The sequence below is a fragment of the Cuculus canorus genome, chromosome 14 (genome assembly GCF_017976375.1).
Source record: "Cuculus canorus isolate bCucCan1 chromosome 14, bCucCan1.pri, whole genome shotgun sequence".
NCBI lineage: Eukaryota > Metazoa > Chordata > Aves > Cuculiformes > Cuculidae > Cuculus > Cuculus canorus.
In genome coordinates this window covers 20,294,555-20,319,650 of record NC_071414.1, presented here as the reverse complement: position 1 = coordinate 20,319,650, position 25,096 = coordinate 20,294,555, and the positions used below count along the sequence as shown (strand labels likewise).

The 25,096-nt window shown below is 50.5% G+C and overlaps 1 protein-coding gene across 2 annotated transcripts in view; it reads right to left on the bottom strand.

Moving 5' to 3' along the window:
• Positions 1 to 59: 59 nt before the first annotated feature.
• Positions 60 to 25,096, bottom strand: part of SH3RF2 (SH3 domain containing ring finger 2) — a 38,489-nt gene continuing 13,452 nt past the window's right edge. The window contains exons 2-9 of one of the 2 annotated variants that reach the window (XM_054079901.1): positions 22,349 to 22,618; positions 18,722 to 19,045; positions 11,485 to 11,579; positions 9,950 to 10,120; positions 8,858 to 9,081; positions 5,871 to 6,238; positions 4,620 to 4,917; positions 60 to 1,158 (exon numbers count right to left, since the gene is read on the bottom strand). In XM_054079901.1, coding sequence (XP_053935876.1) covers positions 4,624 to 4,917; positions 5,871 to 6,238; positions 8,858 to 9,081; positions 9,950 to 10,120; positions 11,485 to 11,579; positions 18,722 to 19,045; positions 22,349 to 22,618 — 1,746 coding nt within the window. In that variant the 3' untranslated portion in view covers positions 60 to 1,158; positions 4,620 to 4,623. Of the gene's footprint in view, positions 4,918 to 5,870; positions 6,239 to 8,857; positions 9,082 to 9,949; positions 10,121 to 11,484; positions 11,580 to 18,721; positions 19,046 to 22,348; positions 22,619 to 25,096 lie in introns of both variants that reach the window. The other variant, XM_054079900.1, reaches the window with a different exon arrangement.

The window sequence follows — 25,096 nt, the reverse complement described above, 5'->3', positions numbered from 1 at the left end:
ATTAACTAATCATAAGGAATGAGCAGATGAAAAATAAGCCAAATTCCAGAACTTACATTAACTGTCCCTCCGTCCATGTGTGCTGCTTTATGCACTTTCCCAGAGCTGCGTTCTTGCATTCCACTGACAAACATGATGCTCTGGGTGGAGAGAGCCTGGATCAGCCTGCCTATGCCTGCACCTGGGAGGGCAGCAAACAATATGTTTTCATTATAGAAATATCTTGTGCTGCAGGACACTTGCAATTGTATTTTGCTTTCCCTAATGTTGTTTTCTTTGCACTCTGTGCTTCCTGTGCTAGTTTGTGGTGAAACAGGAGAGTGCAGACTTGGAGGCCCAGCAGGGCTGGGACTTGGAACAGCCTCTCCAGACCGTGGGGAGACTTCCCTGGGGAAAAAGAGTGTCCTTTCCCCATGGGCCATCCTGGCCAACTCGGCAATGGGAAAGCAGGGTCCCAGTGCTGCTGTCTAACCTCTCCTCAATGGGGAAATGAGGCTGGAGAGAGTCTGAAGGATGGGGAGAGAAGAGGGAAGTTAAATATATTTATAGAAAGAACAGAAACCCTTGAAGCTCTCGCCCACCTCCATGTAAAGCTGCCACCCTCCTGCCAGCATGTGATGCCTCCGTTTTCATTGCTACCCAATTAAAAAAATAAAACTTGGATAGCAGCAGCCAGAGTTGACCAGGGTTGGAAGCAGATCTCTGTGAAAGGTGCAAAGTGCTTCAGGCAGCACTAGAGATGAAACAAGAACCACAAAGCTTGCTCCTGCTCCAGGAACCTGGAGTGGGGACTCTGCTTGCAGAGCGAAGGTGTGGGAGCAGTGGTTCCAGAACTGACGTTTTTAGTCTTTGCACTTGGAGAATTGCTCCCCGACAGACCCAGTTGATTTCTTCCCCGGCTTCTCTGTGTAGACAAGGGCCACTTGTTGGGCACCACCTTGCTCAGGGCTTGTGGCAAAGCTCCAGGTTGTCCTTTAGCCTGGGCTTTGGAAGAGAAAAGACTGAGTTTGAGTCCCCTTTCCTTTGGATGTACCGTGGTGAGGTGATGCAATCCAGATGCCTCCTCCCAGGTGTTGCCAGGAGAGGAGGAGAGAAGATGAGGAGAGGAGGGTGTTTGGGCCCTGTGGACTGCAGAGTGGAACCAGTGGACAGGTACGTCTATGGGAACAAGATGCTTATTAGAGCTATTGCTTTAAAATACATCTTGTTTTCAGTTCTCTCTCCCTACATATTTTGAATATATTTAGGGCACTTATCACCATAGCATCAAAGCACCGAAACATCCTGTGCAAGAAACTTGAGAGATTTGTCCCAAAATAGCTGCCTGCTCTTTTACCACAGAACCATGCTTTCTGTCAGTGCTTCCTTTCTTGGCCATTGCCCATGACTGTGTGTGTGCACGTGCAAGAGTGTCAGAGCCCGCTCTGTCCCCATTAGCCCAATGCTGTCCCTTGCTGCTGTAACACAGCCGGTGAAGGGCCGAGTACAGGAGAGATTTGTGGTGCATTTTGGTGTATTCGTCTCAAGTCTTCCGTATCACAGAATGGGCTGAACAGTTCTGCAAGCTTCCCTGTGTGCACAGGTGCTGTGAAACCTTATTGCTCTTTATCTTGATGTGAGAGGATAAGAGGGTGGTTTTGTTCCATGGAAGGCGATATTCTGAACTGATAATCTGAGCAGTATCCAGCTGTTGTCAGCCCAGATATGCAGAAAACCTTTATGGTTCACTGAGTCTTAAGTGCTGAGCACCTTTGGCTTTTCCTGTTGCTCTTAGTCTCCCCTGAAGCTCCAAAGGAGGTGCTGTCTTTCCTTATGTCTGGGCTTTGGTGGCAGGACTGAGGTGTAAGAAATGGAGCCACAGTCACCTTTCCCCTTTGCTCTCTGAGCTTTTCATTTTGCAGCCCCAAACTGAACTTTGAATTCGCCCATGTTGCCTGGCCTCACACACTTGCCTCTCGTGGGTAAACCTGCCCCACTTGTTGATTACATTTCCAAGGTGACTGACGTCATCTCTTGGAAGCCCCTGGTGTTACTGTTTGTTGTTTTCTTTCTGCCCCTCATCTTCAAATGCGTCCCTGCATGCGGATTCCACAGAGCTCCCTCCTGAACACCAGCAGTTACTGATGTGCCCACCAGCCTCAAGGAATGCTCCTTCTGAGCTGCTGGTGAAACAGGTACCAGGGTCTTGCAGGGCAGGGTTCATCACCAATAACAAGGAAATATCTTAGATTGGAACCACCAGTGTCCCTGGCTCGTTATCTCCTCCCTGGCTCTCTGGGGACACTGAACTCTGCTGGAGCTGAAGGTCTTGTGGCTGCCTCTCGTTGCAGAGCATAAACCTCGGGATTGGCATCTGCCATTGTGTGTGTGCAGGGATCGCCTGTTCCCTCCCTAGGGTGCAGCCCAGCTTCCACTGCTTCACCCTGCTCAGCAAACACTGCCCAAGGCAGCCCTGTTACACCTTGGCTTTGTTCTGTTGGCATGAGATGAGGACGCTGCTTTTTGGAGGCAGTAAAAGGCAGAAGTTCCCCTTCCTTCCCCACCCACAATGTCCCTGCCAAATATTCAGCTGGGCTTCATGTTTCCTGCTGCTCCTTCTTTCTGCAAGCTTCCCTTGGAAGCTGGCATTTCCATCTGCACAACTAATTCTCGTGTGGCTCCAATCACCCATGCCTCCATCTCCTGTTGGTCTCTGGGGAGGTCACCTGCTGGAATGCACTGGATGCTCTGTCAGCCGATTACAGACTGGGCTGTCTGCCCTCTCGTTGGTGTGCGATCACAGCTGGAGCCTGACGTGGGCAGACAGCACCTTCCCCTCCAAACCACCACTGTAAGTTACTGCCTGGGCTGGTCCTGGACGCACTTAACACGATTCTGTTTATTTCTGAGTGTGCTTGGGGGAAGTGGGGGTGTTCTTGGCTACGGAGACAACGTGTGAGGTTTTCTGGTTTAGTTTTGAAGAGATAAGAGGAATCTTCAGCAAAGAACTGGCGTGTCCTCTCCAAGATGTTCGGCTGCCTTTGAGGTGGCCTTGCTGAGTCCTGCTCACCTCTTATTTGCAGCTTGAACCACCTTTTGTACCTGGGCAAACCCTACATTTTCAATTTGTCAGGGTTTTTCCGTAGGAGCTTAAATAGTTACACAGAACACAAGATGAAGAGTTTGTCTGTGCCATGGGTGGTTTCTGTGCTGCCGCAGATCCCTGCAGGCAGGCGCCAGCTTCCTGCTCCACAAACAGAAAAGGTCTGGAAGAGTAAGAGGATGGGGGCTGTGGACCAGTAAAAGACTTTTTTTCCTTAGTTCCAGAAGATAACAGCCTTCTCTGAGGCTGTGCTGGTGCTCAGAGTGTTTCTGCATGCCAGAGGAGTTAATTGCCTGGGGTTTGTGAGCAATTAACCAAGGATGTGATTTTCCAGAAGCTCTGCACTGAACGCAGCTGCTGCTGTTTGGAGATCTGGTGGCTGGGGGTTGTGGCTGGGGTGGGAATTGCTGGTCTAAACTGGCAATAAAAGCGAAGCGTGAAAAAACAAAAGGTGTTTGCAGGGGTTTGCTGGAGAGTGGTCCCAGCTGGTAAGCTGGGTGCTGCTCTCCGGCTTGGCCTGCTTTTCCACAGATTCACAGCAGGACGCTTGAAATGGGGTCAGCTGAAAACTGGAGCTGCTGTGGCAGAGAGGTGGTCTGTGGCACAGCGAACCCTGAGTTCTGCTTTCTGTTACGTAGGCAATGTTTCATGCATCTTAATGTAGACAACTTCCTGAGTTCTACTTAGGATTCTTACAGAAGCCCTATCTGACTGGTGGGTGGTGGGAAGGAGCTGGAATGAGCTCGGGGACTGTTAGGAGGTAGCTGACAGGTAATTAGAGGAAACCAAGCCAAGAGGAGAAGAGAGATTTGATAGCCCTGTCTGCAGAGTCTCAAGGACTGTGGTAACAGCACATCCCTTCCCATTGTCTCTTTCCTTTCCAAATCACCTTTTAAACTGTGTTTGGTGTTAAACCTCCTGGACTGAAACCAAACAGAAAAGCAAGCAACTAATGAACCTAGCAGAAAATCGGAGTGAAGCCCCTCCAAAGGCAACCCGGCTGTCAGCTGGGAACTGACTGAGTTTGATTTATGGTTTCTTTATCCTGCAGAAGCAGGAAGGTAATGAAACGGTGTTTTGATCTCTGTGGGCTTTCCTGCAGCAGTGAGGAGATCAAAACAAGCTTAACTATTTCTGATCCCTGCACACTTTCTTCCCCTCCTGCTCCTCCTCTGGTACCTTACAGGCAGCCTTGCACGGCACCAAGGAACATCAGGTTTGTGGATTCCACAAACCCACTCGCATCTCTCTGATGCTTGCAGCAGCCCCAGGGCTCCTCCAGCCACGGACGGTGCAGAAGGGGCCAGGGATCCATCCATCTGGGCAGGGACGGATGCTGTCCTGTCCCATCCTGCTCCCTTGGGAGCTTCTCCAAGCCTCAGGCTCACAGGTCCTGAGGGTGCTGGTGGCATGGAGAACACTCCCCTGGCTGTGGGGTGGGGAGCAGAGGGGGCTGGCATGGTGGTCTGGGGCTCTTGCCTCTCATAGGATGAAGGAGAGGGGCAGGCGTGTGGAGGAAAGCAAGCAGAGGAGTTACCCTCTCAGTTTGCAGAAATGCTGCTGTAGTTCTTCTTGACAGGGAAAGTCAGCTGCCCTGAGAGGTCCAGCGACAGCGCCTTTGAGTGCAGTGCTGGTCGCTGGGGCAGGGGGCTGGAGGTGATCCTGGGCGAGTAGAGCACTGCCAACTCGGGACCTGGCAGGCTGCCTTGTGCCAGGAGAGCTTCCACCGCAGCTGCGGGCTCCATCCTGCCACGTGGCAGGCTTGGCGAAGGTTGCAGGCTGTGCCGCTTGGGTGGCGGGGGGCTGTGGTTCTGGAACCTTACGGTCTTCACTTGCTGCAACAAGAAAGGAGCAGAGTCACAGTGGGAAAAGCAGCCAGCTGCCTTTGGCGCTGTGATCAGCCCTGGAGCACCGAGGGGTGAGCTGAGGAGGAGGCCAACTCCTTCCTGGGGCACAGGACATCTGTTGTGGAGCCCAGTGGGATGGGCAGCCGATAGCAGGGGCAGAGCACCAGGGAATGGACCAGCTCACGCAGCAGGGCCATCGCTGCCAGAGAGACCTGGGAGAATCTGGAAGAGACATTACCCCGCCAGTGGAAGAGCAGAGGGGACAGGTAGGTGGCAGGGCAGCGGGAAGAGGGTGGCCTGTCCTGTTGAGACCCTCAGGGAGAGCTCGTGGTCTCTCTCCAGCTGGTGATGCTCTTCCTAGGAGCTCAGTTAGACTTCAGAGTCTGCTGGAGCCATTCACTGTTTGGTGCCACAGGGAGGGAAATCTGTCACCAGGCCAATTTGCAGAATAACTTTATGAAATTTCCCTCTGGCTGCCAGAGAGGAAAGGCATTTCCATTCTAAATGGCTCAGCCAGAGCAGTGCAAGGGAGATGAGGGAGCTCTGTAGAGACCAGCCTGGCATAAGGTCTAACACCCAGGTCCATAACATTTGCTTATTTGCTTCCAGACTCCCAGGGACCTCGGTGGGATTTTTGCCTGATTTGAGACCTCAGAAAAGACACAAAATTTGATTGTGATGGAACACTGGTTTGCCTGGACAGAGCCTCTGCAGCATCTCACCTTTCTAAAGGTCTTAACCTGAACAGTGCTGTCAGTAATGCAAATACCCGATTTCCTAATGTGGGTACCGATCCCTGTGATTTCTATCAGAAGAAAACCTGTCGAGAATGGAGTGAAGCGCTTGGGGTGTTTGGCCCTGGTCAGTGTTGGGCTGACGTGGAATGTCAGTCCCGAAGGTCTGGGGGACCCTCTGGCATAGCAGGTAACCACCAGCCGTACCTTCTCAGTGGTGTTGCGGGAGGTGTCCGGTTTGACTAGGATGGATGGTGGGGCAGATGCGGGTGGCTTTGGAGCTGCCTCGCTCTTTGCTAGAGGGTCTTTGGCATCCAGGATCACCGAGCTGCACACGGAAGGAGTTCTGCTTTCCCCTCCTCTGGCCATGAGCACTGGTGAAGTGTCATGGGAGAAGTTTGGCCTCGTTCCTGCCTCAGCCGTGCCGGCTCCAGGGGTGATGCTGTGCGACGGCAGGCTGACGTGCTGATAAAGCTGAAACTGCTGAGGTCGCACCACGGCCGTGGGAGGACGCCTGAGGGAGCCAGCAACCTGCACGAGTGTCCCTGCCTGCCCGGGCCTCTGCAGGGATCCATCTGGGGAACAAGAAACAGAAAAGAGGTGAGGCAGTGGGAATCCAAAATGGTGCAGAGAAAGCAAAGAGGTAGAAGTGAGTGGTCGTCACAGCCCAGCACTGAGCATAGTTTGCAGGGATCCCCACGCAGTGAGACCATTATGCAGGAAGGCTACGCACCTCCATTGCCTCTCCTGGGCAGGCAGTCACTCCACTGGGCAGCGGCAAGGCCAACAAAGTGCAACCCTCAGCCCCCCTGCACTTGCACAACTCCTGCCACAGAAATTCTTTCTTGGAAAGGACTGATCTGGTTTCTGAGAGCTTCCCCTGCCTTCTCCTGGACTGCAAATGCTGAGATGCATTAATCCTGAACGTGGGGCTGCACGGCCTCAGCGGGATACAGTTGGGTGTTCCTGCCCAGCTCCTGAGGGAGAGGAGCTGCGGCTCCGCTGCTCCATTGGCTGGGTGGGGCAAGCGCCACGATGGGTGAGTGGGAACAGACACATCCCCATGGGGAAGGGAGGAGGTGACCCTGCTGGGTGACACAGGACATCTGCCACCAGCAGGAATCATCCCCTTGAGCAGAACCCTCCCATGATGGGTTCCTTGCGGGGCCTGGGGTGTTCCTTCTGTGTGGTTCCTCTAGTGAACGCATGAGTTGCCAGCGTGACCCCTGCTCCCGAGCCCTCCCGTCAGCCCTCACTGTCCTGCACTCTTTGTTGTTCCTGTTTGGCCACTCCATCCAGTAGCTGCTTTCCCGTCCACAGTGCGGGAAGTCACGCACTTTATTCTGCAGTTTCTTGCTGCTCACAAGATTGGTTTGCTGTTTGTTTCTTTTTTCCCCTCTTAACAGAGCCTCCTCAGGGGAACAAGCCCTTTCCAGGAAAACATCTCTTCAGATAAATGCAGTTCCGAGTCTAAACCTGCAGACAGTGGCCCTTGCCAACGCACGCCCCCCTGCCCAGGCACTGCTGGCCCCAGCACCAGTGTGGACCATGAGTGGTGCAGAAGAGGCACTTTGCTTGCCCAAATACGCTTGGAGACGTGTTCCATACCCCCACGGATGGGCTGCAGGAAACCACTGCCAGCCTCCTTGGGAGGAACGCATCCAGCGGAGCGCTGCGTACACCTCTGCAAAGAGTTCTCCTGCGCCAAGACAAAACGACTGCGGTGACCATGCTCCCCACGGCTCGGGGCCGGTGGTGTGGGATCCGGGCTCCTCTGCGGTGGTGGGAGGTGCTCACCCAGGGCCCTGTCACCCTGGGGAGGGATCTCCCACAGCCCCCCTGCTTTTGTGAACAGGAAGCACATACCAGATCTTTGCAGAGGAGGAGGAGAAAATAGAGCCGCTCTGGAGGATTTTCCCTCTGGCTCTCTGCTACATCAAGGCTTTGACTTCACAGCTTCACTGGGTGACTCCCGATGTTGCTTTTTTGTGCAGTGGCCTTTCTCACCTTCAGGCTCTTTGTGTATTATCCATCTCAGATATTTCCAAGTGAATGTTTTTTCCCCTGAATAGAAATTATTCTGTTCTCTTGATCCATCCTCCTGCATGCCTCTCCTGATTTATCTGTGTTCTTTTTGAGTTACCAGGAATACAAGCATGAGTATGCCAGAGCTTCCCTCGTGGCACAGCTGAGTTTTTCTCTCTTGCTCAGAGCACCTTTCTTAATAATTCCTGATAATACTCTAAATTAACCTTTTTCTGAATTGCTTTTGAGGATGGAGTTGAGGCTATCTCAGAGCTGCCTGGGACAATTCCAAAATCTCTCTCCTGAGCAACAAAAGCTAATGCAGGGCCCAAGGTTGTCTGTGTATGACTAGGGATTATTTCTCCACATATATGTGTATTGATGTTTCAGCTGCTGTTTTAGTGCTGTGTTGCTGGATGTGGTGGTCTTCAGGAGTTGGATTTGCTGATTTACATTTTCCAAGATCAGAGGTCCCTTTTAGAACAGGTACTATTGGCTTGGTACAGTTCACATTTTACTCTTTGCTTTGCCACGTAAGAATGCTTTTACATTTAACAGTCTCCCTTCTTCTATTGTTTAAGCATTTGGATTACGAATGCATTTTGTGCCATGTTCCGCTCCTGCTGAGGATGTGATCCTGAGCTGCTGTCCCAGAAGTGAGCCATGCCACGCTCAGATGCAGTGCTGGTTGATAACAGGAGAGCCAGCTGGCATCGCCCCAGGCCTGAGGGGGATTAACCCTGCCCTGGGCACATCCACAGGGCTTTGCTATGGTTCAACTGAATGAATTGCATTTTCCTCCCTCTCCTGGGCACTGCAGCCTGGCTGTAATGAACCCCCTTGGAAAAAGCCTTCCCAAGAGCCCCTCTCACAGCGGTCACAGCGCAGTCACTCCATGTCTGCAGACCTGGGGTGTCAGCGGGGAGCTGGCGCTGTGGGGAGATGCTGAGAGTGCCCTGGGGAGCACTCCACCTGAGCAGGAGCCCAGCCCTGCCGGGGGCCACTCCAGAGAGCAGGGGCTCTGGCAACATGCTCTCCTCCTTTTTTTTTTTTTTTTTTTTTTTTTTTTTTTTTTTTTTTTTTGTGCTAATTGCAAGCAGCTGTTGTGGTTTGGGGGTTACTGGTCTGGCTTCTCGCTCCCAGAGACACCCGGCGCCCCCAGCACTTACTCTTCCTCGTGCTGCCGCGGCCACGCCGCAGCGATGCCTGTCCTGAGGCTGCAGCCGCGCTCCTGCCTGGCGAGGTGACGGGCACGGGCAGCAGCACTGGTTTCAGAGCTCTGCTCTGTCTTGGGCCATTTTCTGACATGCTCCCTTGAGAGGAGAGTGAGGAGGTCGATAGCGTCCAGGAGGTGTACAGGGAAGGCATCTTCGAGTCAGAGAGGTTAGGTTTCCTGTTTGAAACAGAAAAGAAAAGAGGGTCAGACCAGACAGGGAGTTTGTAAGGAGAGCAGGAGTTTGTTCAACAGGGAGCTCAATGGTTTTAATGTACGTGCAGTCCTAGAAGAGATGTCTTGACTTATCCTCCCTTTCTGTTTGCAGAAACAGAACACTACATTTCTAAGCTATTCTGTGTTTTCTGCCTGACCTGAGTGTGTCTCAGGGGAACTGAGGGCACAAGCAAGGGGTTTTGTCTCTCCTAAATTGTACATTTAATTGTTGCTTTTTGTAATGCATGTTTGTTCAGCTGGATCAGTGGTGTCCAGTCCTTAAATGCCTACTCTAAAGACAGTATTTTGACTGTAGAAGAGCCTTTAGTTTTTGGTTTCCCTTCTGGCAGGAGCAAAACCAAACTGGAATCATCCAAATGGAATAAAAGGCAAGTTCGAGCACAGACACGCTGCTGTCCATCCTGGCTCCCTCCTGAGCCAAATTAAACAGTCATGGGAGAAGCTGCTGCTGTCTTCATTGACATCCCAGGTTTAAAATGAGTGAGTGGGTGAAGGCTGATGTTGTGCTGTTCGCTCACATGGACCACATAACCGCTCTGAGGGAACACTGCCAGCACCCTTCACTTCTTCCTGCCACAGCACTGGAGGAGGAGGATGTAATTCCCAGGAGGTATGTGCAACCAAGTTGGTACACAGAGAAATAAAAGGAGTGAGGGCTGCCAGGTGTCATCCCACCTGGACGAGGAATCCTTGGTCGTTGCTGCAGGAATCCCCTGCAGTGATTTCTCTGTGTGGATGAGAAGACCCCAGATCCTATGTATTACCTGCTTCCCTCTCTGCATGTTTTTGTTTCATGTAAGAAAAAACAGACCTGAAGAGGGGAGCGACGTAGTTGCTGGGGAAGATCCCCGCTCTCCCAGTAACGAGGGACATGCCCCGCAGCCAGCCATCGTGGTCCTTCCCAAAGACACGGACCCCTTCTCCCTTCTGCAGCTCCAGCTCGTCTGGTCCATGAGCCACGTAGGAATGGAGAGCCACGCACCTGGGGAGAAAAGTGGGGTGAGGGGAGGCTGTAACTGCCCCCATACAGGCTGGGGTGCATCCCAAAGCTCTCTGGCTCTGACTGTGCTGAGGAATCAATCTGCTGGCTTTGGGTGAGCAGTGGCTTTTTCCTGAAGCTGCTTCAACCAGCAATTGCGTCAAATGTTTGGATGCTGCTGTTATTGTGGAGAGAACTCACAGGAAAGAAACCATCTGCAACTTCAAGCTAAAGGGAATATGAATAAAAGAAGAGCCAGCAGAAATGGAGAACAAAGGAGATCTCATCAATGTTTTCTATCCCAGAATTGCCTGCCAAGCCAGCCAAGGGCGACAAGAGTTGTTCTGAAGGAGAAAGCTCCACCTCACACAGTGTTCCATTAAGGGCTAACATGTACCTGTCCTAAGGCAAAGCAGCATGAAAGAGAGCAGGTAGATGCTCCGTCCGAGCAATAGTATCGAGAATACATTCTGCCTTTGAAGTACTGAGCCAGAGGCCTTGCATCCCTGCCTTAAGCATCATCTGGAGGTGTTCAGAGGCACAGGGAGGAGCGCCGCACATACAGCGAGGCACGTGTTCACCCCATTGTCCTCGCTGCCCTCGTCCCTCTGTGACCAGACCCGTGCAGAGACAAACACTGGGACTCCAGTCACTGCTGGGGGCCCTTGAGGATAAAGTGGACAGAGGAGGAGGCAGACAGCTCTGCTCAGGGCTGGCGAGGAAACTGGACTAGAAATTGATTTGAGATCCCCTCTAGACCTCTCTTGTGATTCTGGAACTATGAGCAAGCAATGAAGCTTTGTTCTCCCCACTAAACCACATGAGACCACACAGCAAAACAGGAGCAGGAGAAAGTGGTGGATTTTTCAAAACTTCTCCCTATCTGTTCTTTAAAGAAGTTTAATTTGCCTCAGTGTGTGCAATGGTCTTGGATGCCCCGTGCTAATGCCTGAAAGCAGCAAATGCCTTGAGTGTAGCCTGGATTTATAGATATTGCTCACGGGTAGCTGTGTGCTTAAGAAGTAATTAATTTCTTTATATTTAAAGTCTTAAGATGTGCCGTTGACAAGTGGGCAGAATGATATACCTATAAGTGGTTCAGTGGGGTAGGAAGGTGCAAGGATGGAGCATCTGCTGGGAGTATAACTCCAAAAGATGAGATAGGACTTGGGACAAGGGAATGATCTATATCCCTTGATTTTCCTAAATTTCATCTTTGAATTCAACTGCAATAAATGTCTGTGACCAGAGCTGTACTCTGGTCTGCCTTTACCTCCCAGCTCATGAGAACCTTTGGCTGAAGAAGCCTTGGGTGAAGATACAGAACATTACAAGCTCCCCCAGCAGATTTCATTTTCCTTACGTACAGGTAAGCTGGGATGTGGTGCTGCAGATGGGGAAGAGTCACGACGGCTGCTGAGTGCCCCAGCGATCCTGATGCGGGGTAGTAAGATGAGCTGACCTGCAGAGAGAAAGAAAGCAATAAATTAATCAGAATATAGACTTATTTTAGCCACTGGAAGAGCAGCTAAAGATGTGTGACAGGCTTCACCCACCCTTCAGGAAAAAACAAAGACGTTTCAGGAGAAAGAAGAGTTTGGAGCATTTGACAAACAACAAAACCAGGCAGTAAGAAGAAGACTCATGGTCTGTCCACTTCAACACTGAGATGCTTTCCAGGACGTGGCTTGTTTGGTGCTTATCCCATCAGGAACTGGCTGGTACGGGTAACCTGGTGTGTGAGGAGTCTCTTGGGACAATGATGAAACAGGATGAACCTAAACTAACAACCACGATTCCAAGTGTTAAATTTGAGCCCTAAACCTGTAACCATTGCAGGTTTCCTCTATACGCGATCCACTCGAGAGGGGAAATGCTCCACTGCCTTTCCTCTTGCACCCAGTGTTTTCTCACCCCATTTTGCTTGGCTCTGAATGAGGTGAGGACCTTTGATTCACTCAGTATCTGGTCCCTGCTTCAAGGAGGGAAAAGAAGTGTGGGAGAACAGCATTTCAAACCCAGACTTTGCTAAGCAGGAGACCATTGAGTCTGCCAGGTAAGGGCTGGTGTCAGCACTACTGTCTCACTTGTTATTCATTCAGCTCCAGCTGGGAGTATTGGCATTGTCTAAACCCTAAATAATACAGTCCTTGCCCCAGTGATCTTTTAATAACTGTTATTAAAGCTATTTACTGTGTCTGTGGCGTCCTGAGGAGCCTGCAGACCCATGTGCACGTGGCGTGCAGACTGGGCTGGGTAAGGACCAGAGCTCGCATGTGTTCGTTAGGTTTGGGGTGGCCCTTTCCCCACCATCGCTTTACATCTGAAGCGAGGTACCAGCCACCCTAATGCCCCCTCTCTCCTCCTCTCCTGGGGGTCTTTCCTGTTCCAGGGAGGAACCCCAGTCCCAGTTTTGCTGCCAGGGTAGTTCTGTGCCCTGAACGCTGCATGCCAGACCTGCTGCTGTGGTGGGTGAGTGCCCATCCCTGCTGCCACCACTGAAGGTGAGAAGGTGAGTCCTTGGACCTCCCAGTGAGGATGCAAGCAGTGTGCTGGGCTGTTCTCATTCCTCTGCCCCATGTGGGCTTGGGTACCTTTCCATGGCCCCAGGTTGGATATCACCTCTGCCCTCCAACCTCTGCCATGGGCTGTTTGAAGACCAGATGGAGGAGGAGGAACCTGAGCACAAAGATGATTCATTTTAATTTGTGAAGAGGGGACTAACTGCAGATGGGGTTCGTCAACTTAAGAGGTAGTGCTGCTCATTTTCCTTATCTACGACAGTCTCTGTGGCAGCGGCTTCTGCGGAATGAGCCCGTGCTCCATTAGCTGCCAGCAGACAGCAGATGTTGCTTGCTTGCCTTGGGAGAAAACATTTGCTGAGCATCCTGGCCAATTTATCTGGGCCAGGGTAAGAGGACTGGCACTGCAGGTTAGAGGCTCTCGCAGCCAGGAAAGGGAGCTGGAGAGACAGTGTGGTTGAAGGATAAAGGAAACTGCCCGTGGCTAATGAGAGGGCTATGATTAGTCATTTCATTAGTTCAGCAGTTAATTTCAAAGGCTTAAACTCAGGCAAATTGGATGACGTCTCTCAGGCTGATAACCTCTGCAGCTCCATCTCCAGTGTACTCGGCAGACTGAAGGAGCTTCCAGGTGCCAAGGACAAGGTGTGGAGATGTTGCACTTGGCTGCTGGTGTAAAGTGGGTTAGTGTTTCATAGCTGACTGACGGAGTGAGTCGTAACAAATTGGTACGAGAGTTGCTGGATGTGGGAAACGTTAATTCTTTTCCAAAAGCCTCTGAAGAACGTGCAGATAAAACCCTGTAGTATATATCGGCTGCTGTACAATGTACTAAGAAACACTACTGAAGTGGTTGGTGGACATTTAGGTCTAAGTGCCTCCTCTGCTCTTTCCCTGTGGCTGCTGTGGGCTCCAGCAAAGACCACAGGATCGCTAATGATGCAAGCTGTTGGGGCTTTAATCTGTTATTCCTTTCAAATCCAATTTCTGGTGGTCATGTCTGGAGGACGGTGTTGGGGCGCTGGCTTAGCAAGGGGAAAAAAAGTGACTCACCAGCTCCATTGCTCACCAGTGAATTAAGTTAATTAAAAATCCCCAGCAACTCTAGCTTCTGTCCCTGGACCCGGAGTGATGGGTTAGCTTCAAACAGCCTTTGCATTTCTCTTTTTCTAGTCCAGGTAAGTTCAGACCAGGCTCTCATATAAATAAAGTTGATTGGAAATTATGATTCTGTTTGAATAATTTTCATAATCTAAACCTTTGAAGTTTGGGGATTTGGAGTTTCTTTTTCCTGCATTGGAGAAAAATGGCAATACTTTGCTGGTTTTCCTGGTGGAACTGTGCTCAAATGTCCACTTCTGGATGGAAAGTTTAATGTTTTTCAGCTCTCTGTTCCTGCTCTGCATAGAAGCAGCGATCCTTTCAGAGCCTGCTGGTTTGTATTTTCAACAGAGAGGAAAAGAGATTGGATGAAATGATTTCCAGCCATGTGTAACTGATTTCAGCGTTCACATTTGCTGATCTCCTGTGAGTACCTTGCAAGCCCTTATAAGTACAAAGGGTTTAATTTCCTGCCTCTCCTTAAATCCCTCTCTTGCCTCATCTCCCTGTCTAGCTTGTCACCACCATCATTTCTCCTCTTCCCAAGCCCTGCTGACATGGGCGCTTCCTTGGCAAGGGCGTTGGAAGGTGCTGTGTAGGGAGGGAGGATTCCCCATGCCATCAACGGGGCAGTTGGTGCTCCAGAGCTGGGTCCTGCAAGTTTCAAATCATTTATTACATAGAAAAGCTATATGTACCAGGTGACGGGTGTCAGCGTCATCAGCTCACTTAGTCCTTTCCCAAACCATCAGAAGACCGTGCAGACAACCCCCTAATGTATTTTGGCCAACAGTACAAGGTGTTTCCACCAAGAAACGCTGCTGAAGCGCAGCACAGGGGGAGCAGCAGTTCTCAGCCAGATGTTTCCTGGCCCAAGAGGCACTGGCCCAGGGGAAGGAACTCGGTTGGGGCCAGGAAGAGATTCCCGAGCTGTGCTCTGCCAGAGGTGGCAGGCGGGCACAGCTCAGCACTGCTGAGCGCGCTTGCACAACAGCACACGCACAGACATGGTCCGTCACAAGCCCTGCAAACTGGTTCTGGCTCCACCCGAACCCCTTGGCACCACGACTGGGAAGGGCGAGCAGGAGGAGGTGCCGGTTATTCCCTTTTATGGGCTGAAATGAGTCTGACCTGATCCGTGGTGGAAATGCCAGGCAGGCACAGGGTGTTTTGGGAAATCCTCCAGACACTCAGCTCAGCTTCTGTTGCATTGTAAGCCATGCTGTACTGCCGCGTGTGCCCAAGGTGCAGCCCCTCCTGCTCCCTCTCCCCTCATGGAGCACCAGCATTGCTGGAGACGTGACACCGCTGGGAGACATGTCACACACAGGCTGCTTCACGGGGTGCCAACAATCTCTGGTGTCCCCCTCCAACGTCTGTAGTCTCAGACCTTAGGGCAAGCATCAACTAACTACAGGCTGCTGGAAAGTCCCCACATTTTTTGACACCCCCCCCCCCCCAGAAAAGCAAGGAACACTTTAATTCAAACTGCATGTTTTTTTCATTTTTCAAATTACGAGATCCCAGTGTATGTTCAGTATCTGAGTATCTGTCTGGAAGCCTGTCCTTGCAGAGGAGAGGGATTTAAAGGCTCAGGAGGTACCAGGGTCACTGGATTTCCAGTTTGGTTGCTAAGGTTGCTCTGCTACCCCATCCCTGAGAGATGGCTGATGCTAGGACCCCCCTCCCAGGATCCTGACCCTTGCTAATGTCAAACTTGGTTGCAGCACAACTCCTTTCCTTCAGGTTGGTCTCTTGGGGCCTTACATTCTTATCTCAGACAGGGAATGAAGCTCAGTCATTGTTTGAAAGGACAGAAGCACCTCCTAGTGCTCCATGGATCTCCTGTGGAAAGGACCGAAAGGCTAGGATGCTGCGAGTGGAGCAGCTCCTTTTGTGGAGAGGGAAAAGCTCCAGAGTTTAAGTGTGGATCCCCAGGGGCTGTGGCCGTTCTCAGACTTCTCTGGGCTTTGTATGGAGCACTGCATGGGAAGGTGGACTTTCCCTGGCTCCCAGGGAGGGTGGATGCTGCGCTGTGCATTCCTCCTGCCAATGATTCACCCGCTAACCCTGCGCAGCCTCTGTGGCTTTGTCTGGAGCCTGTTCCCTTCTGCGCCATCCCTCTGCTTGGTGGAGAAGAGGCACCTGCCTCCTTCCCCCCCTTGCCCAGCCCACCCCTTACACCCACCCCTGCCTACAGGCTGAGGTCATCCAACCCTGGGCTTGTTCTCAAGGGACAATTCCCACTTAACCTGTTTAAATCTTCATCTACTCCATTCTTAAAAATTGTTGGGCCTTGCCCACCAGGTATCAGAAGCTCCTCTGGAGAGAGCGTGCTGTCTGGGGCTGGCTCCTGCTTGGTTCGAGAGCTGCCAGCACTGCTCCGTGTGCAGCACAGCCAAGTGTGAGCGCAGGCTCGGGACTGGCTGCACTGTGTGTGAGGATCTCAGCCCGGAGTGGGAAAGGCTGCGCTGAGCTATAGATTCCATCTGCTGCACCATGTTTGTGACCACCCACAACGATCCAGGCTGCTCAGCCTCTGCAGGCTTACTAGGGAGCATAAAAGTGCATGGAAGCAATTATGGATGTGATTCCACCCACTCTTTTCTTTACTACATTGCTAATAACTGGAGATCCCCAGCCTGACACTTGTACTCTGGGGCTGACTTTTCTGGGTTGGTAGTAGCCATGCAACTGTTCATTACTTCCAAACTCCTTTTTTTTGGATAAGTTTAAACCCAACAAACTCGGAACTTTTCCTTCCATGAATGCTGTGCATATAAAATCACTTGGCATGGAACAACCACACTTTGAGGTGTGCTGCTCTTTTTCCAAAACCTCAGCACTTGCTGTCAAAGCTGAACTCCCACCAGGAGCTGCTGAGCAAGGCAGACCAGCCCTTGACATAGCACCAGCTCTCGTCTCCCCTGTTATGCCTCAGTCCTGCAACTTTACCCTGACCATGGGGGCTGGCTTATCAATAAATTCCCCCCTGCAGCTTTCCCATCTGATCAACACTAGGAAGAAGGGCGAATGAGTTCACTGGGACATGGCCAGCGTGGTCTAACCTGGGCTTGCAAAAGAATCTCAACTTTGCACGTCAGTCGTTGCAAACCAAAACCAAAGATGGGAAATGAAAAGCTGCAACCTCTGTGGCTCCATGAACAGAACAGATCCTCCTGCAAACCTCTGGGAGCAAAACTGCTGTTTAGAGGAGATGGAATTCTGACCCTTCTATGGTAGCACGTTAACACATCCACTCTGCTGCTGCTGCTGTTGATAATAGTTCACACTAAGACATTTTTTTGTACAGTTATATTGGGTTCATGAGACCTGATACCACTTCAATTGAATTATGGTTCTATTGTAAGGTTTCATTTCCCCTCACATAAACCAGGGCCTAATATCCATGGCTCTTTGCAAGCTATTGCTGAGTACAAAATGCCTGCTGGGTTTTATTGCACAAGACACCGAACTACTGGGGGCTGGCTTATTGCTTTATAAAGTGTTAGAACAACCTTGAATATGAAAGATGTCATATAAATCTAAACAAACCCTTTTATTTCCCATTTCAGATGATCTGGTGAAGATTCCACATTGAGATTTTTGGTCCCAGTGCAAAGAAGGAAGAAGACTCTCTTGCCTCCCAAAATGAAGAGCAGACATAGTTCAAAAGGTGAGTCTGTACTTACTCGCTCAGCCTCAAATTCAGCTTCTCTCAGCATCGTCCCAGGTTTAGACTGCAGAGGGGCAAGGACTCCAGGTAATTGCCTTCCCCTGGCAGAAACTGTTCATCTGGATGCAGGCAGAGGACTGACTCTGAGTAGGGCAAAGACCCTGATTGCTTTTCAACAGCCCTGCTTAGAAGAAGAAGAAGGAGGCTTCTTCGTTACTTCTGCAGATGTTCTAACAGTCCTGAACTGGTGTTTTGTGAGGAATCCTGCCTGGCAGGCATTTTGCCTTGGGAGAAAACCCTGTGGATTAGGGTACAGTAAGGGAACTCTGTGCTTCCAAAATGCCTGCATGCGTGCCCCGGTGGGCAGAGCAGAGGTTGCATCTAGCGGTACCCAGATGGGGCTTCTCCTGCGCTGCGGATTTGGGATCAATCAAGTTTTCAAGTAAGTTTGATCTGTATCATTGAGGATGATCACTGGGGATGCTGGGAACTGCTTATGTGCTTGAGACTAACCAGGAAAACTGAAACACCAAGTAATAAAAAGCACAGGTTTCTACTTTCCTTTTAAGTGTGGGGGTTAGAGGAAAATGCCGTTAAGACAGTCACTGGCAGAGCAGACCTGCTCGTACGATGCAGCTTCCTCACTAACCTTGCCAGGCTGTTATCAGCTCAGAATTCCTGGCCTGATTCTGTAGGTCCTGCCATGCAACTTGGTTCCAGGAGAGGAGCTCAGAGAGGCTCATGGTCAAAGGTAATTGTGGCTGACAGCTGGTTTTAGCTTTAAATTTGCAGATGCTGAGCTCTGCCTATTTTTGATCCATGTGGTTCTATGGCAAAGCAGATGCTTGCTTGCAGTGTGAATCCGGGCACATGTGTGTCTGTGAATGAGCTGAGGCTCAGTTGGCTCCCATGGGAATTCACGCTCCCTGCTGCCTTCTAAAATGAAAAATGTTATACTTTACAAGGTAGGTTCTCTGTTTTCTGCACCTGGAGCTCACTGCAGAAGGGCAGAAATCAGAATGGGGATGTGCTATGCAGGCTTAGTCACTCTGATAACTTAATTTCTCTTTTTGTGAGTTCCCTTAGGCCCTTGAGCTCTGAAGACAGACCTTTCCAATGCAAGAGGAGTGGAAAGAATCCTGGGCGGTCTGATGTGGATGGCTTGTCTCACTGACACTGTTAGCACGAGCGTTTTGTCTTTGCATGTTTGTGCTGTAGCTTTCTGAATTCCCACCTGCGCGTCGAGTGTTTCTACCCAGGATTTGCATTTGTCCTCGTACCGCTCCTGCAGCGCCCACACCTTACCTGGAGAGGGGTGCTGTAGGGAAACTCCTCCTTCTCGCTGCTCTGGGTGGCCACGGTGGGGTTGCTGGAACTGATGAGCACGGGGGAGCTGATCTCCAGTGCCTGCCGCTCAGCGGGTGCATGGACCATCCTGTTGAGGGTGTTCAGGGCAGTGGTGATGGAGAACTGCCGCAGGCTCTTCCGCCTGGAGTCGGGCACCTTGGGGAACGGCAGCGAATCCACGCCTTTTGCTTTGGGAGATGCCGTTCGTAGGGACGTGCACTTAAACTGAGGGGACCACTGGCTTTTGCTGGTTTGCAGGAGTTGTCTTGCAGTGGTGTTTGGCTGTAAGAGAGAGAAGGGAGACATGATGGCACGTTTCAGAAGTTACGCCTGGCACAGCCTGATGACTGCTCAGTTTTCCCTTTCTCCACTTTCCCTATCTGGCAGTACAGCTGGAGACAGATTTTAGATGACGTTACAGGTGATTTTTAAAGACTTGTGGCTCCGTCATTTCCCTGACATGTTCTCCGTGACAAATCCTGGATGCAAAACTACTGATGTAAAGCTGACAGCAAAAGAAGCTAAAGCTGGTTTGGAAAACACGTTGCTTAAACAACAGGTTACTGAGCCCATACGTCACCAAAAGTTTCGTGTCTTGTCAAAGCCTTTGGCTTGCAGAGGTGTAAGGAGAGCTGGTGGACTCTCAGCAGCAGTGTAATAAATGGAACTCTAAATTAGAGGAGACACTGGGGCACATCTCCCTTTATCGCACCGCGCTGGCACGCCTGGGTGCATCCCACAGCAGGTGTCAGATCCCTGCGGCTCAGGGCGTGAGCTTGAAGCCCTCACTGATGGTGACTTTCCCAGCAGAGAGATCCACCCAGTCACCTCTCTGTAGGCCAAAGCGTCCATGGTTTGATTCTTCTTCTACAGAAAAAAGCCTGGCTTTTCAACCATTGGGTTTATTGAGAGCAGGGCTGGGCCCTGAGTTTTGCATATGGGCAGTGTTCAAACAGTGTTTCTTGGAAATGCTGATCACACAGTATTAATAGCGAAGGGCATGTGGTGACAGTGTTTTTTACCACTGTGACTGCCAGAGGAATTAATCATGATTTACTGCTGACATTAACGAATTGCAAAACTTTGAGATTCTCACCCACTTGTGTGAGGCAACGTGCCTGGCTCCAGGATGAGCAGGGATTGCTCTCACACAGGAGAGGTACAGGCGTTTCTCAAGCATTATCATCTTAAAGCACGGATTGTTTTCACATTTCCCTCCTCCTCACTCCTTAAAGTGAGGTTTAAAGCCCACAGAGTGTGCACACATGCCCATAGAAAGTGGCAGTGTTGTAATTTCTATGCGTAATTCAACTTTAGCCGAAGCCGGAAACATTTTGCTGCCTTCTCTAAACACCAGGGATGTCATAAAATGGGCACAAACCTAAGTGTTAAAGCCAAGAAAAGCCTCGCATCTCAAACAACAGACCTTCCTTTGCCTTGTCTGTAATTAATTCCTAATTCCTTCTTGGCTTTATGTGGCTTTAACGAACTTATTTCTGTTAACACCAGACTTAAATAAGTAATTAATGAAGGTAAAATGATTTCATGAAATGAAAAATGCATTTTACAAAATATATTAGTGCTTCAAATAAGATGTTTTACTAGTGTCCTTTCATAAAATAGCCACAAAAAGGTGCTTGCTGTAATTATGATGATTACAAGTATTAACTTTATTTCTAGGAATTCTTGTTGGTGCTATTTACACCCTGCATCTCAAGCTAAACTGCAGGAATACAATTACTGGCTAGACTGGTGCTAACAAAACATTGTCAGGGAGCGGGCAGCTTAAAGGTGTCCAGAGCTGCGGCGCTGGGACTGCAGGCTGCGAGGCACTGAGCTGGCTGGGGGCAGCTTTGCACCTCTGCACCTCTGCAGAACACAGGGACAAGGTTTCCATCAGAACTGGTGAAAATTTAGTGTTAATCTCCCAGCAAGGAAAGCGAGTCTTGCCTTTCATTTGTATGTCTGAATGTTATCTGCTGGCTGCTGCCTTGAGGAATGAGACTGGATTGGTCTGTGTTATTGCACCTGAATCTCTGCACAGCTTTTTTTCCCCAGCAGCTCGTATTTTGGATCGTGCTGCCTGCAGCAGACTGTTGGTCTAGGCCAGGCTGTGCTGGACAAATGCAACTCCTGAGGCGGGGTTGAGGTTCCCCTGCCTGCTAGTGCTCCTGGAGGAACGAATCCTCTCGTTATGGTGGTTTACAGGGAAATGGCCCTCTCTGGGCACCCACCACATGGGCCAGTCGCCCCGTGCTTGGCCCAGCTGGAGGAGGACATGGCACAGGCACCCGCACTGCCTCGAGGCTGCTGCAGAAGGCAGTTACTGAAGTGACTGCTCCAGTCTTTGCTATTTTGTGTGGTAACAACTGGCTGCTGTCTCCAAGCTGGGGACAGGAGGGTGCTCTCCCCTCTGTGCAGAAGCATCTGTTTGTTTTAGATGTGTGCTAACTCCCCACGCGTGAACTTTGCTGTGCTAGTGGAGATGAGCGCAGCTTCCTAATACAGATAAACAGAATGAATAAGCTACGAAACAAAGGCAAATAGAGTGAAAGAAAAAAAAAAACAAATGAAGATGGCAGAAAGCCGAGGAAGGCGCCACCTACTAATAAATGAATCCTGATGACAAAGGGAGGAATGCTGGCTGCCCAGCCTCTCTGCATCTGCACAAGCAAGCTGAAAGCCCGTACTTCATAGAGCTGTTGGTGATGTGTGATGATGCTCTGAGCTGATTTTTCTCTTTTAGCTCCTCCACTGAGTCGGAAACCACAGCTGGCTCTTGGCTGTTCGATTTCTCTTACCCCTGCCAGCTACGCCACATCCAGCTCTGACTCCCTGGGGACGCCTGGTCTGGTCCACAGCCACCTCCTCCTGCCTCCTCTTCCCACCCATGAGAGTGAGGAGAGCATCGCAGCTGGGCTGCCAGCTAGATGGAGAAAGAGGTGACTTCTCTGCAAGGACACTGATGCCTCTAGGCAGTGCTTGCTGTTCTGCTCTGCCATGCCTCACCTAATTTTGTCACTACAGGGACAGCTGACTTTGCTCAGAGGTGCAGTTACTGTCATCTGACAGAGTAAATGCAAACTCTGTAGTCTTTGGGCAATAAAAGCAAACAGTAAAAGTTCAGGTATTGCTCTGCAGTTGCCTGCCTCCAGTAGGCTGGGTGTTAATCCTACACAAATGATGTACCCTGAGACCTGGAGGCAGTTTTCTTTTCTGTGTCAGGAAGTGATTTTAGAGATTTTCTTAGAGTGTTGGCCCTGAGAGCAGACTACTGCTATCAGCCAGTCTTCATCAACGACAGCAGCACAGGCGAGAAGCTGTACCGAGGAACTGCACTCACTGCTCGGGGCGGGCACTTGCATCCCTCTCTGGGTGCCCCTCATCCTGCATGTACCCATGTGTGCCCACAGGACAGCTGGGAGGTTCAGCAGCTGCCAGCAGTGTCTGAGGGCACTTTGGAACCTTACTGATTTGCAGAATGGAACCGCTACAGAGCTGGGCTGCTGCAGAACACCATACAATCTAGATAAAACCAGCCCAGTCCCTGTCACCGCGCCCCTGGCTGCTGCAGGGTGCTGTTACCTTGTGAAACGCCAGGCAGTCCTTGTTTTCAGTCTTATCCCTGCTCCTCAGGTCAAAGTTGTGGAGTGCTCTGCCGAGGGGCTGCGGCAGGGGCAGGTGCTTGATGACTTGCACGGAGCTGGCTGGGAAAACGCCACTGATCCCATTGACCTCCCCCAGGTACCAGTTCTCGTCCAGCTGTCGCAGCAGCACGATGATGTCCCCCTTATTGAACCTCAGCTCCCCAGGGTTTTGTCCTCGGTAGGTGTACAGGGCCTTGGCTCGCGGAACCTGTGGGTTGAGAAATCGCCTTGCAGTGCGTCTGTGACAGCGATGTTCAACATAGACAGAATTCCCCAAAAGCATTCATAATTACTGGGAAAAATGTAGAGGTCTAAGGCTTAAGCTTGCATTTATTGGGATTAACTACCCACATTCTTTCTTGATGTCTTTTTCTAATGAAGACAACCTCCAAAATACTTATGCTAAATTTGTATCAAGATGAAAAGCAGGCTGATCTTGTTTAAGTATACTAAGAAACAATTAATGCCTTAAAATCCCATGGGAAGATGAGTTTATTGCCTGCTACAAGGAGTTCTCTGATCAAATGTCTATTTTAATGAACCTAGGTATTTCTATTCCAGAATGACTGGAGGTCACAGCCATCATCCAGCCAACCTGGCGGCTGCCTCCTGTAGTGGCCGACAGTGGATGCTGAGGGGAGCACGACAAGGGCAAGGTGAGCGCAGGTCACCACTCTCCTGTGGTTACTGCCCTCCTTCAGCACTGTGTGACCCTGATTTTATTTCAGTCTTTAATCTGCGTTACAGGAAGAGAGGCTTCGTAACGTGACTGTTGTTGCAGTATAATACAAGAAAGAAGAGATAGACCAAAACCAGAAGAGATGAAGGCATTTTACCATCCGACTTTCATCAAAACGAAACTACAAAGTTCACTCAAAATAATCGCTTTACTGACCCTTAGATATACTAGAAAACTCAATTTAATACACAATGCAACAGATCATTTAGACAGCTGAATAACCTGGGGGCGTCCCTGGCCTCAGTGCTGTGAACCCATGCGGTATAACTCAAGGACAGCCTGGAGAGTGTTTTTCTGGAGGAGTGCAGAAGGACTGCTGTTTCCTGCGCTCTGTGCAGCTGTTCCAGATATGCGTTTGGGGGGTCCTGCAGATTGGAAATGAGAGATGCTGAAAGGCTCAATCTCTACATACTTGCATTGAAGACGTGATGGAATTGCATTTATTGCTTAGAGTACTGTATCCCACACAAATGCATCTTGAAATGAACAGGCCACCTGTGTTTGTTTATGGCTATTGCCATTGGCAATAGTGCAGTTGTAAGTGAAATGCAAAAGACTGAGAAAAGGTGTTCAGTGGGGACCAGCATTACGCTCTGTCTTCCTGCTGGCCCTCCAGCTGGCAGTGGATGCCATGAGAAGTCGTGCCACCTTCGTGGGATGGGCTGCCAGCAGACCCCACAGCCCCTCCTCACTGTGGATGGCAGAGCAGTTAGAAATAAAAGCTGTAGGAACAAATATCCCCATGTGTGTTCATGAAGCCTCAGTCACTTAATGATGCTGTTCTGGCTCAGGCTCTCGTCAGTATAGAGCATTTCCATCCCATATTGGATGAGAGGTCCATCTAGCCTCACATCCAACTGGGAACAGTGACCAAGGCAAAGTGCTAGGCACTGCTGCGATAGTGCTCCCCTGGGAGAGATTCCTTCTTCACTTGCAGCAAACTGTGATTGTTCCTGGCGTGAAGAGACAGACGTACACATTTGAAATGATTATCGGAACTCTTAAGAGCTGCAGCTACTGCTCTTGCCTTTATCATACCAGATTCTCAGCTCCAATAGCGTCTTATGTTGTGGTTAATTTTTCTTTAACACCTTTAGATGAACTGTTCTGCTGTTTCTGGCTGTGGGAGCTTCACTGCAATTGGTAGGAATCTGGAAATAGGGAACATCCATTTTCTGTTTTCTGTCTGCTTTCCAAGACATGGTAGCATCTCCTTCAAAGAATTCCTTGGACCAAGAGGGGATTCTTTGAATTTAGGATGGGAAAGTAGTTTAAAGGTCCTGCCTGCCCCTCCTGTGCTGACAGATGAGATAAAAAAACTAACAAGTTACTCCTGGGCACCTCCAAGGGAGGCAGCCACAGCTCGGTGCTGCTGCAACGAGCGAGCCTGCGCTCTTCCTTAGGGCTGCCATCCTCACCCCTGGTGATGTCTCTCAGACAAAACACAGCTCTAAATTGTAAGGGAAAAAGACCGAATGCTGAGCACTCTTTCCAGCCTCCTCGCTGGTAGCACAGCCGCATGAGATACCTGCTGAGAAAAGGGGAAGCCAGGGTTGCCCCCCGCTCTAGAGCCTTGCTCAGTTTTAAGCAAAGGTGCCGGTGCCCAGAACAGCCAGGGGCAAGAGGCTTTTCAGCTTTCTCCTCTTACTGATCTAGATCATCCTTCTCCACTTCCTAGGATTTGGAATGTCATCTGTGGAACTGCAGGAAAATCCTTTGTGGCTGGCAGAGGAGCCCTATCCACAGCCAGGTGCTTTAAACGCAGCACATCTTCAGCTCTGGTCTGCTGGCCGAGATGCATGGACCTCCATGGGGAGCAGAGTCCCATCCCAGGAGAGCTCAGCTCTGCAGGTATGAAGGGAAGCACACTGGTGGGGCAATGGGCAGGAAGGCTGCCGGCTCTGGATCTCCCGCAGACAAAATGTAGATTTCTGTCTGTTGGTGGGC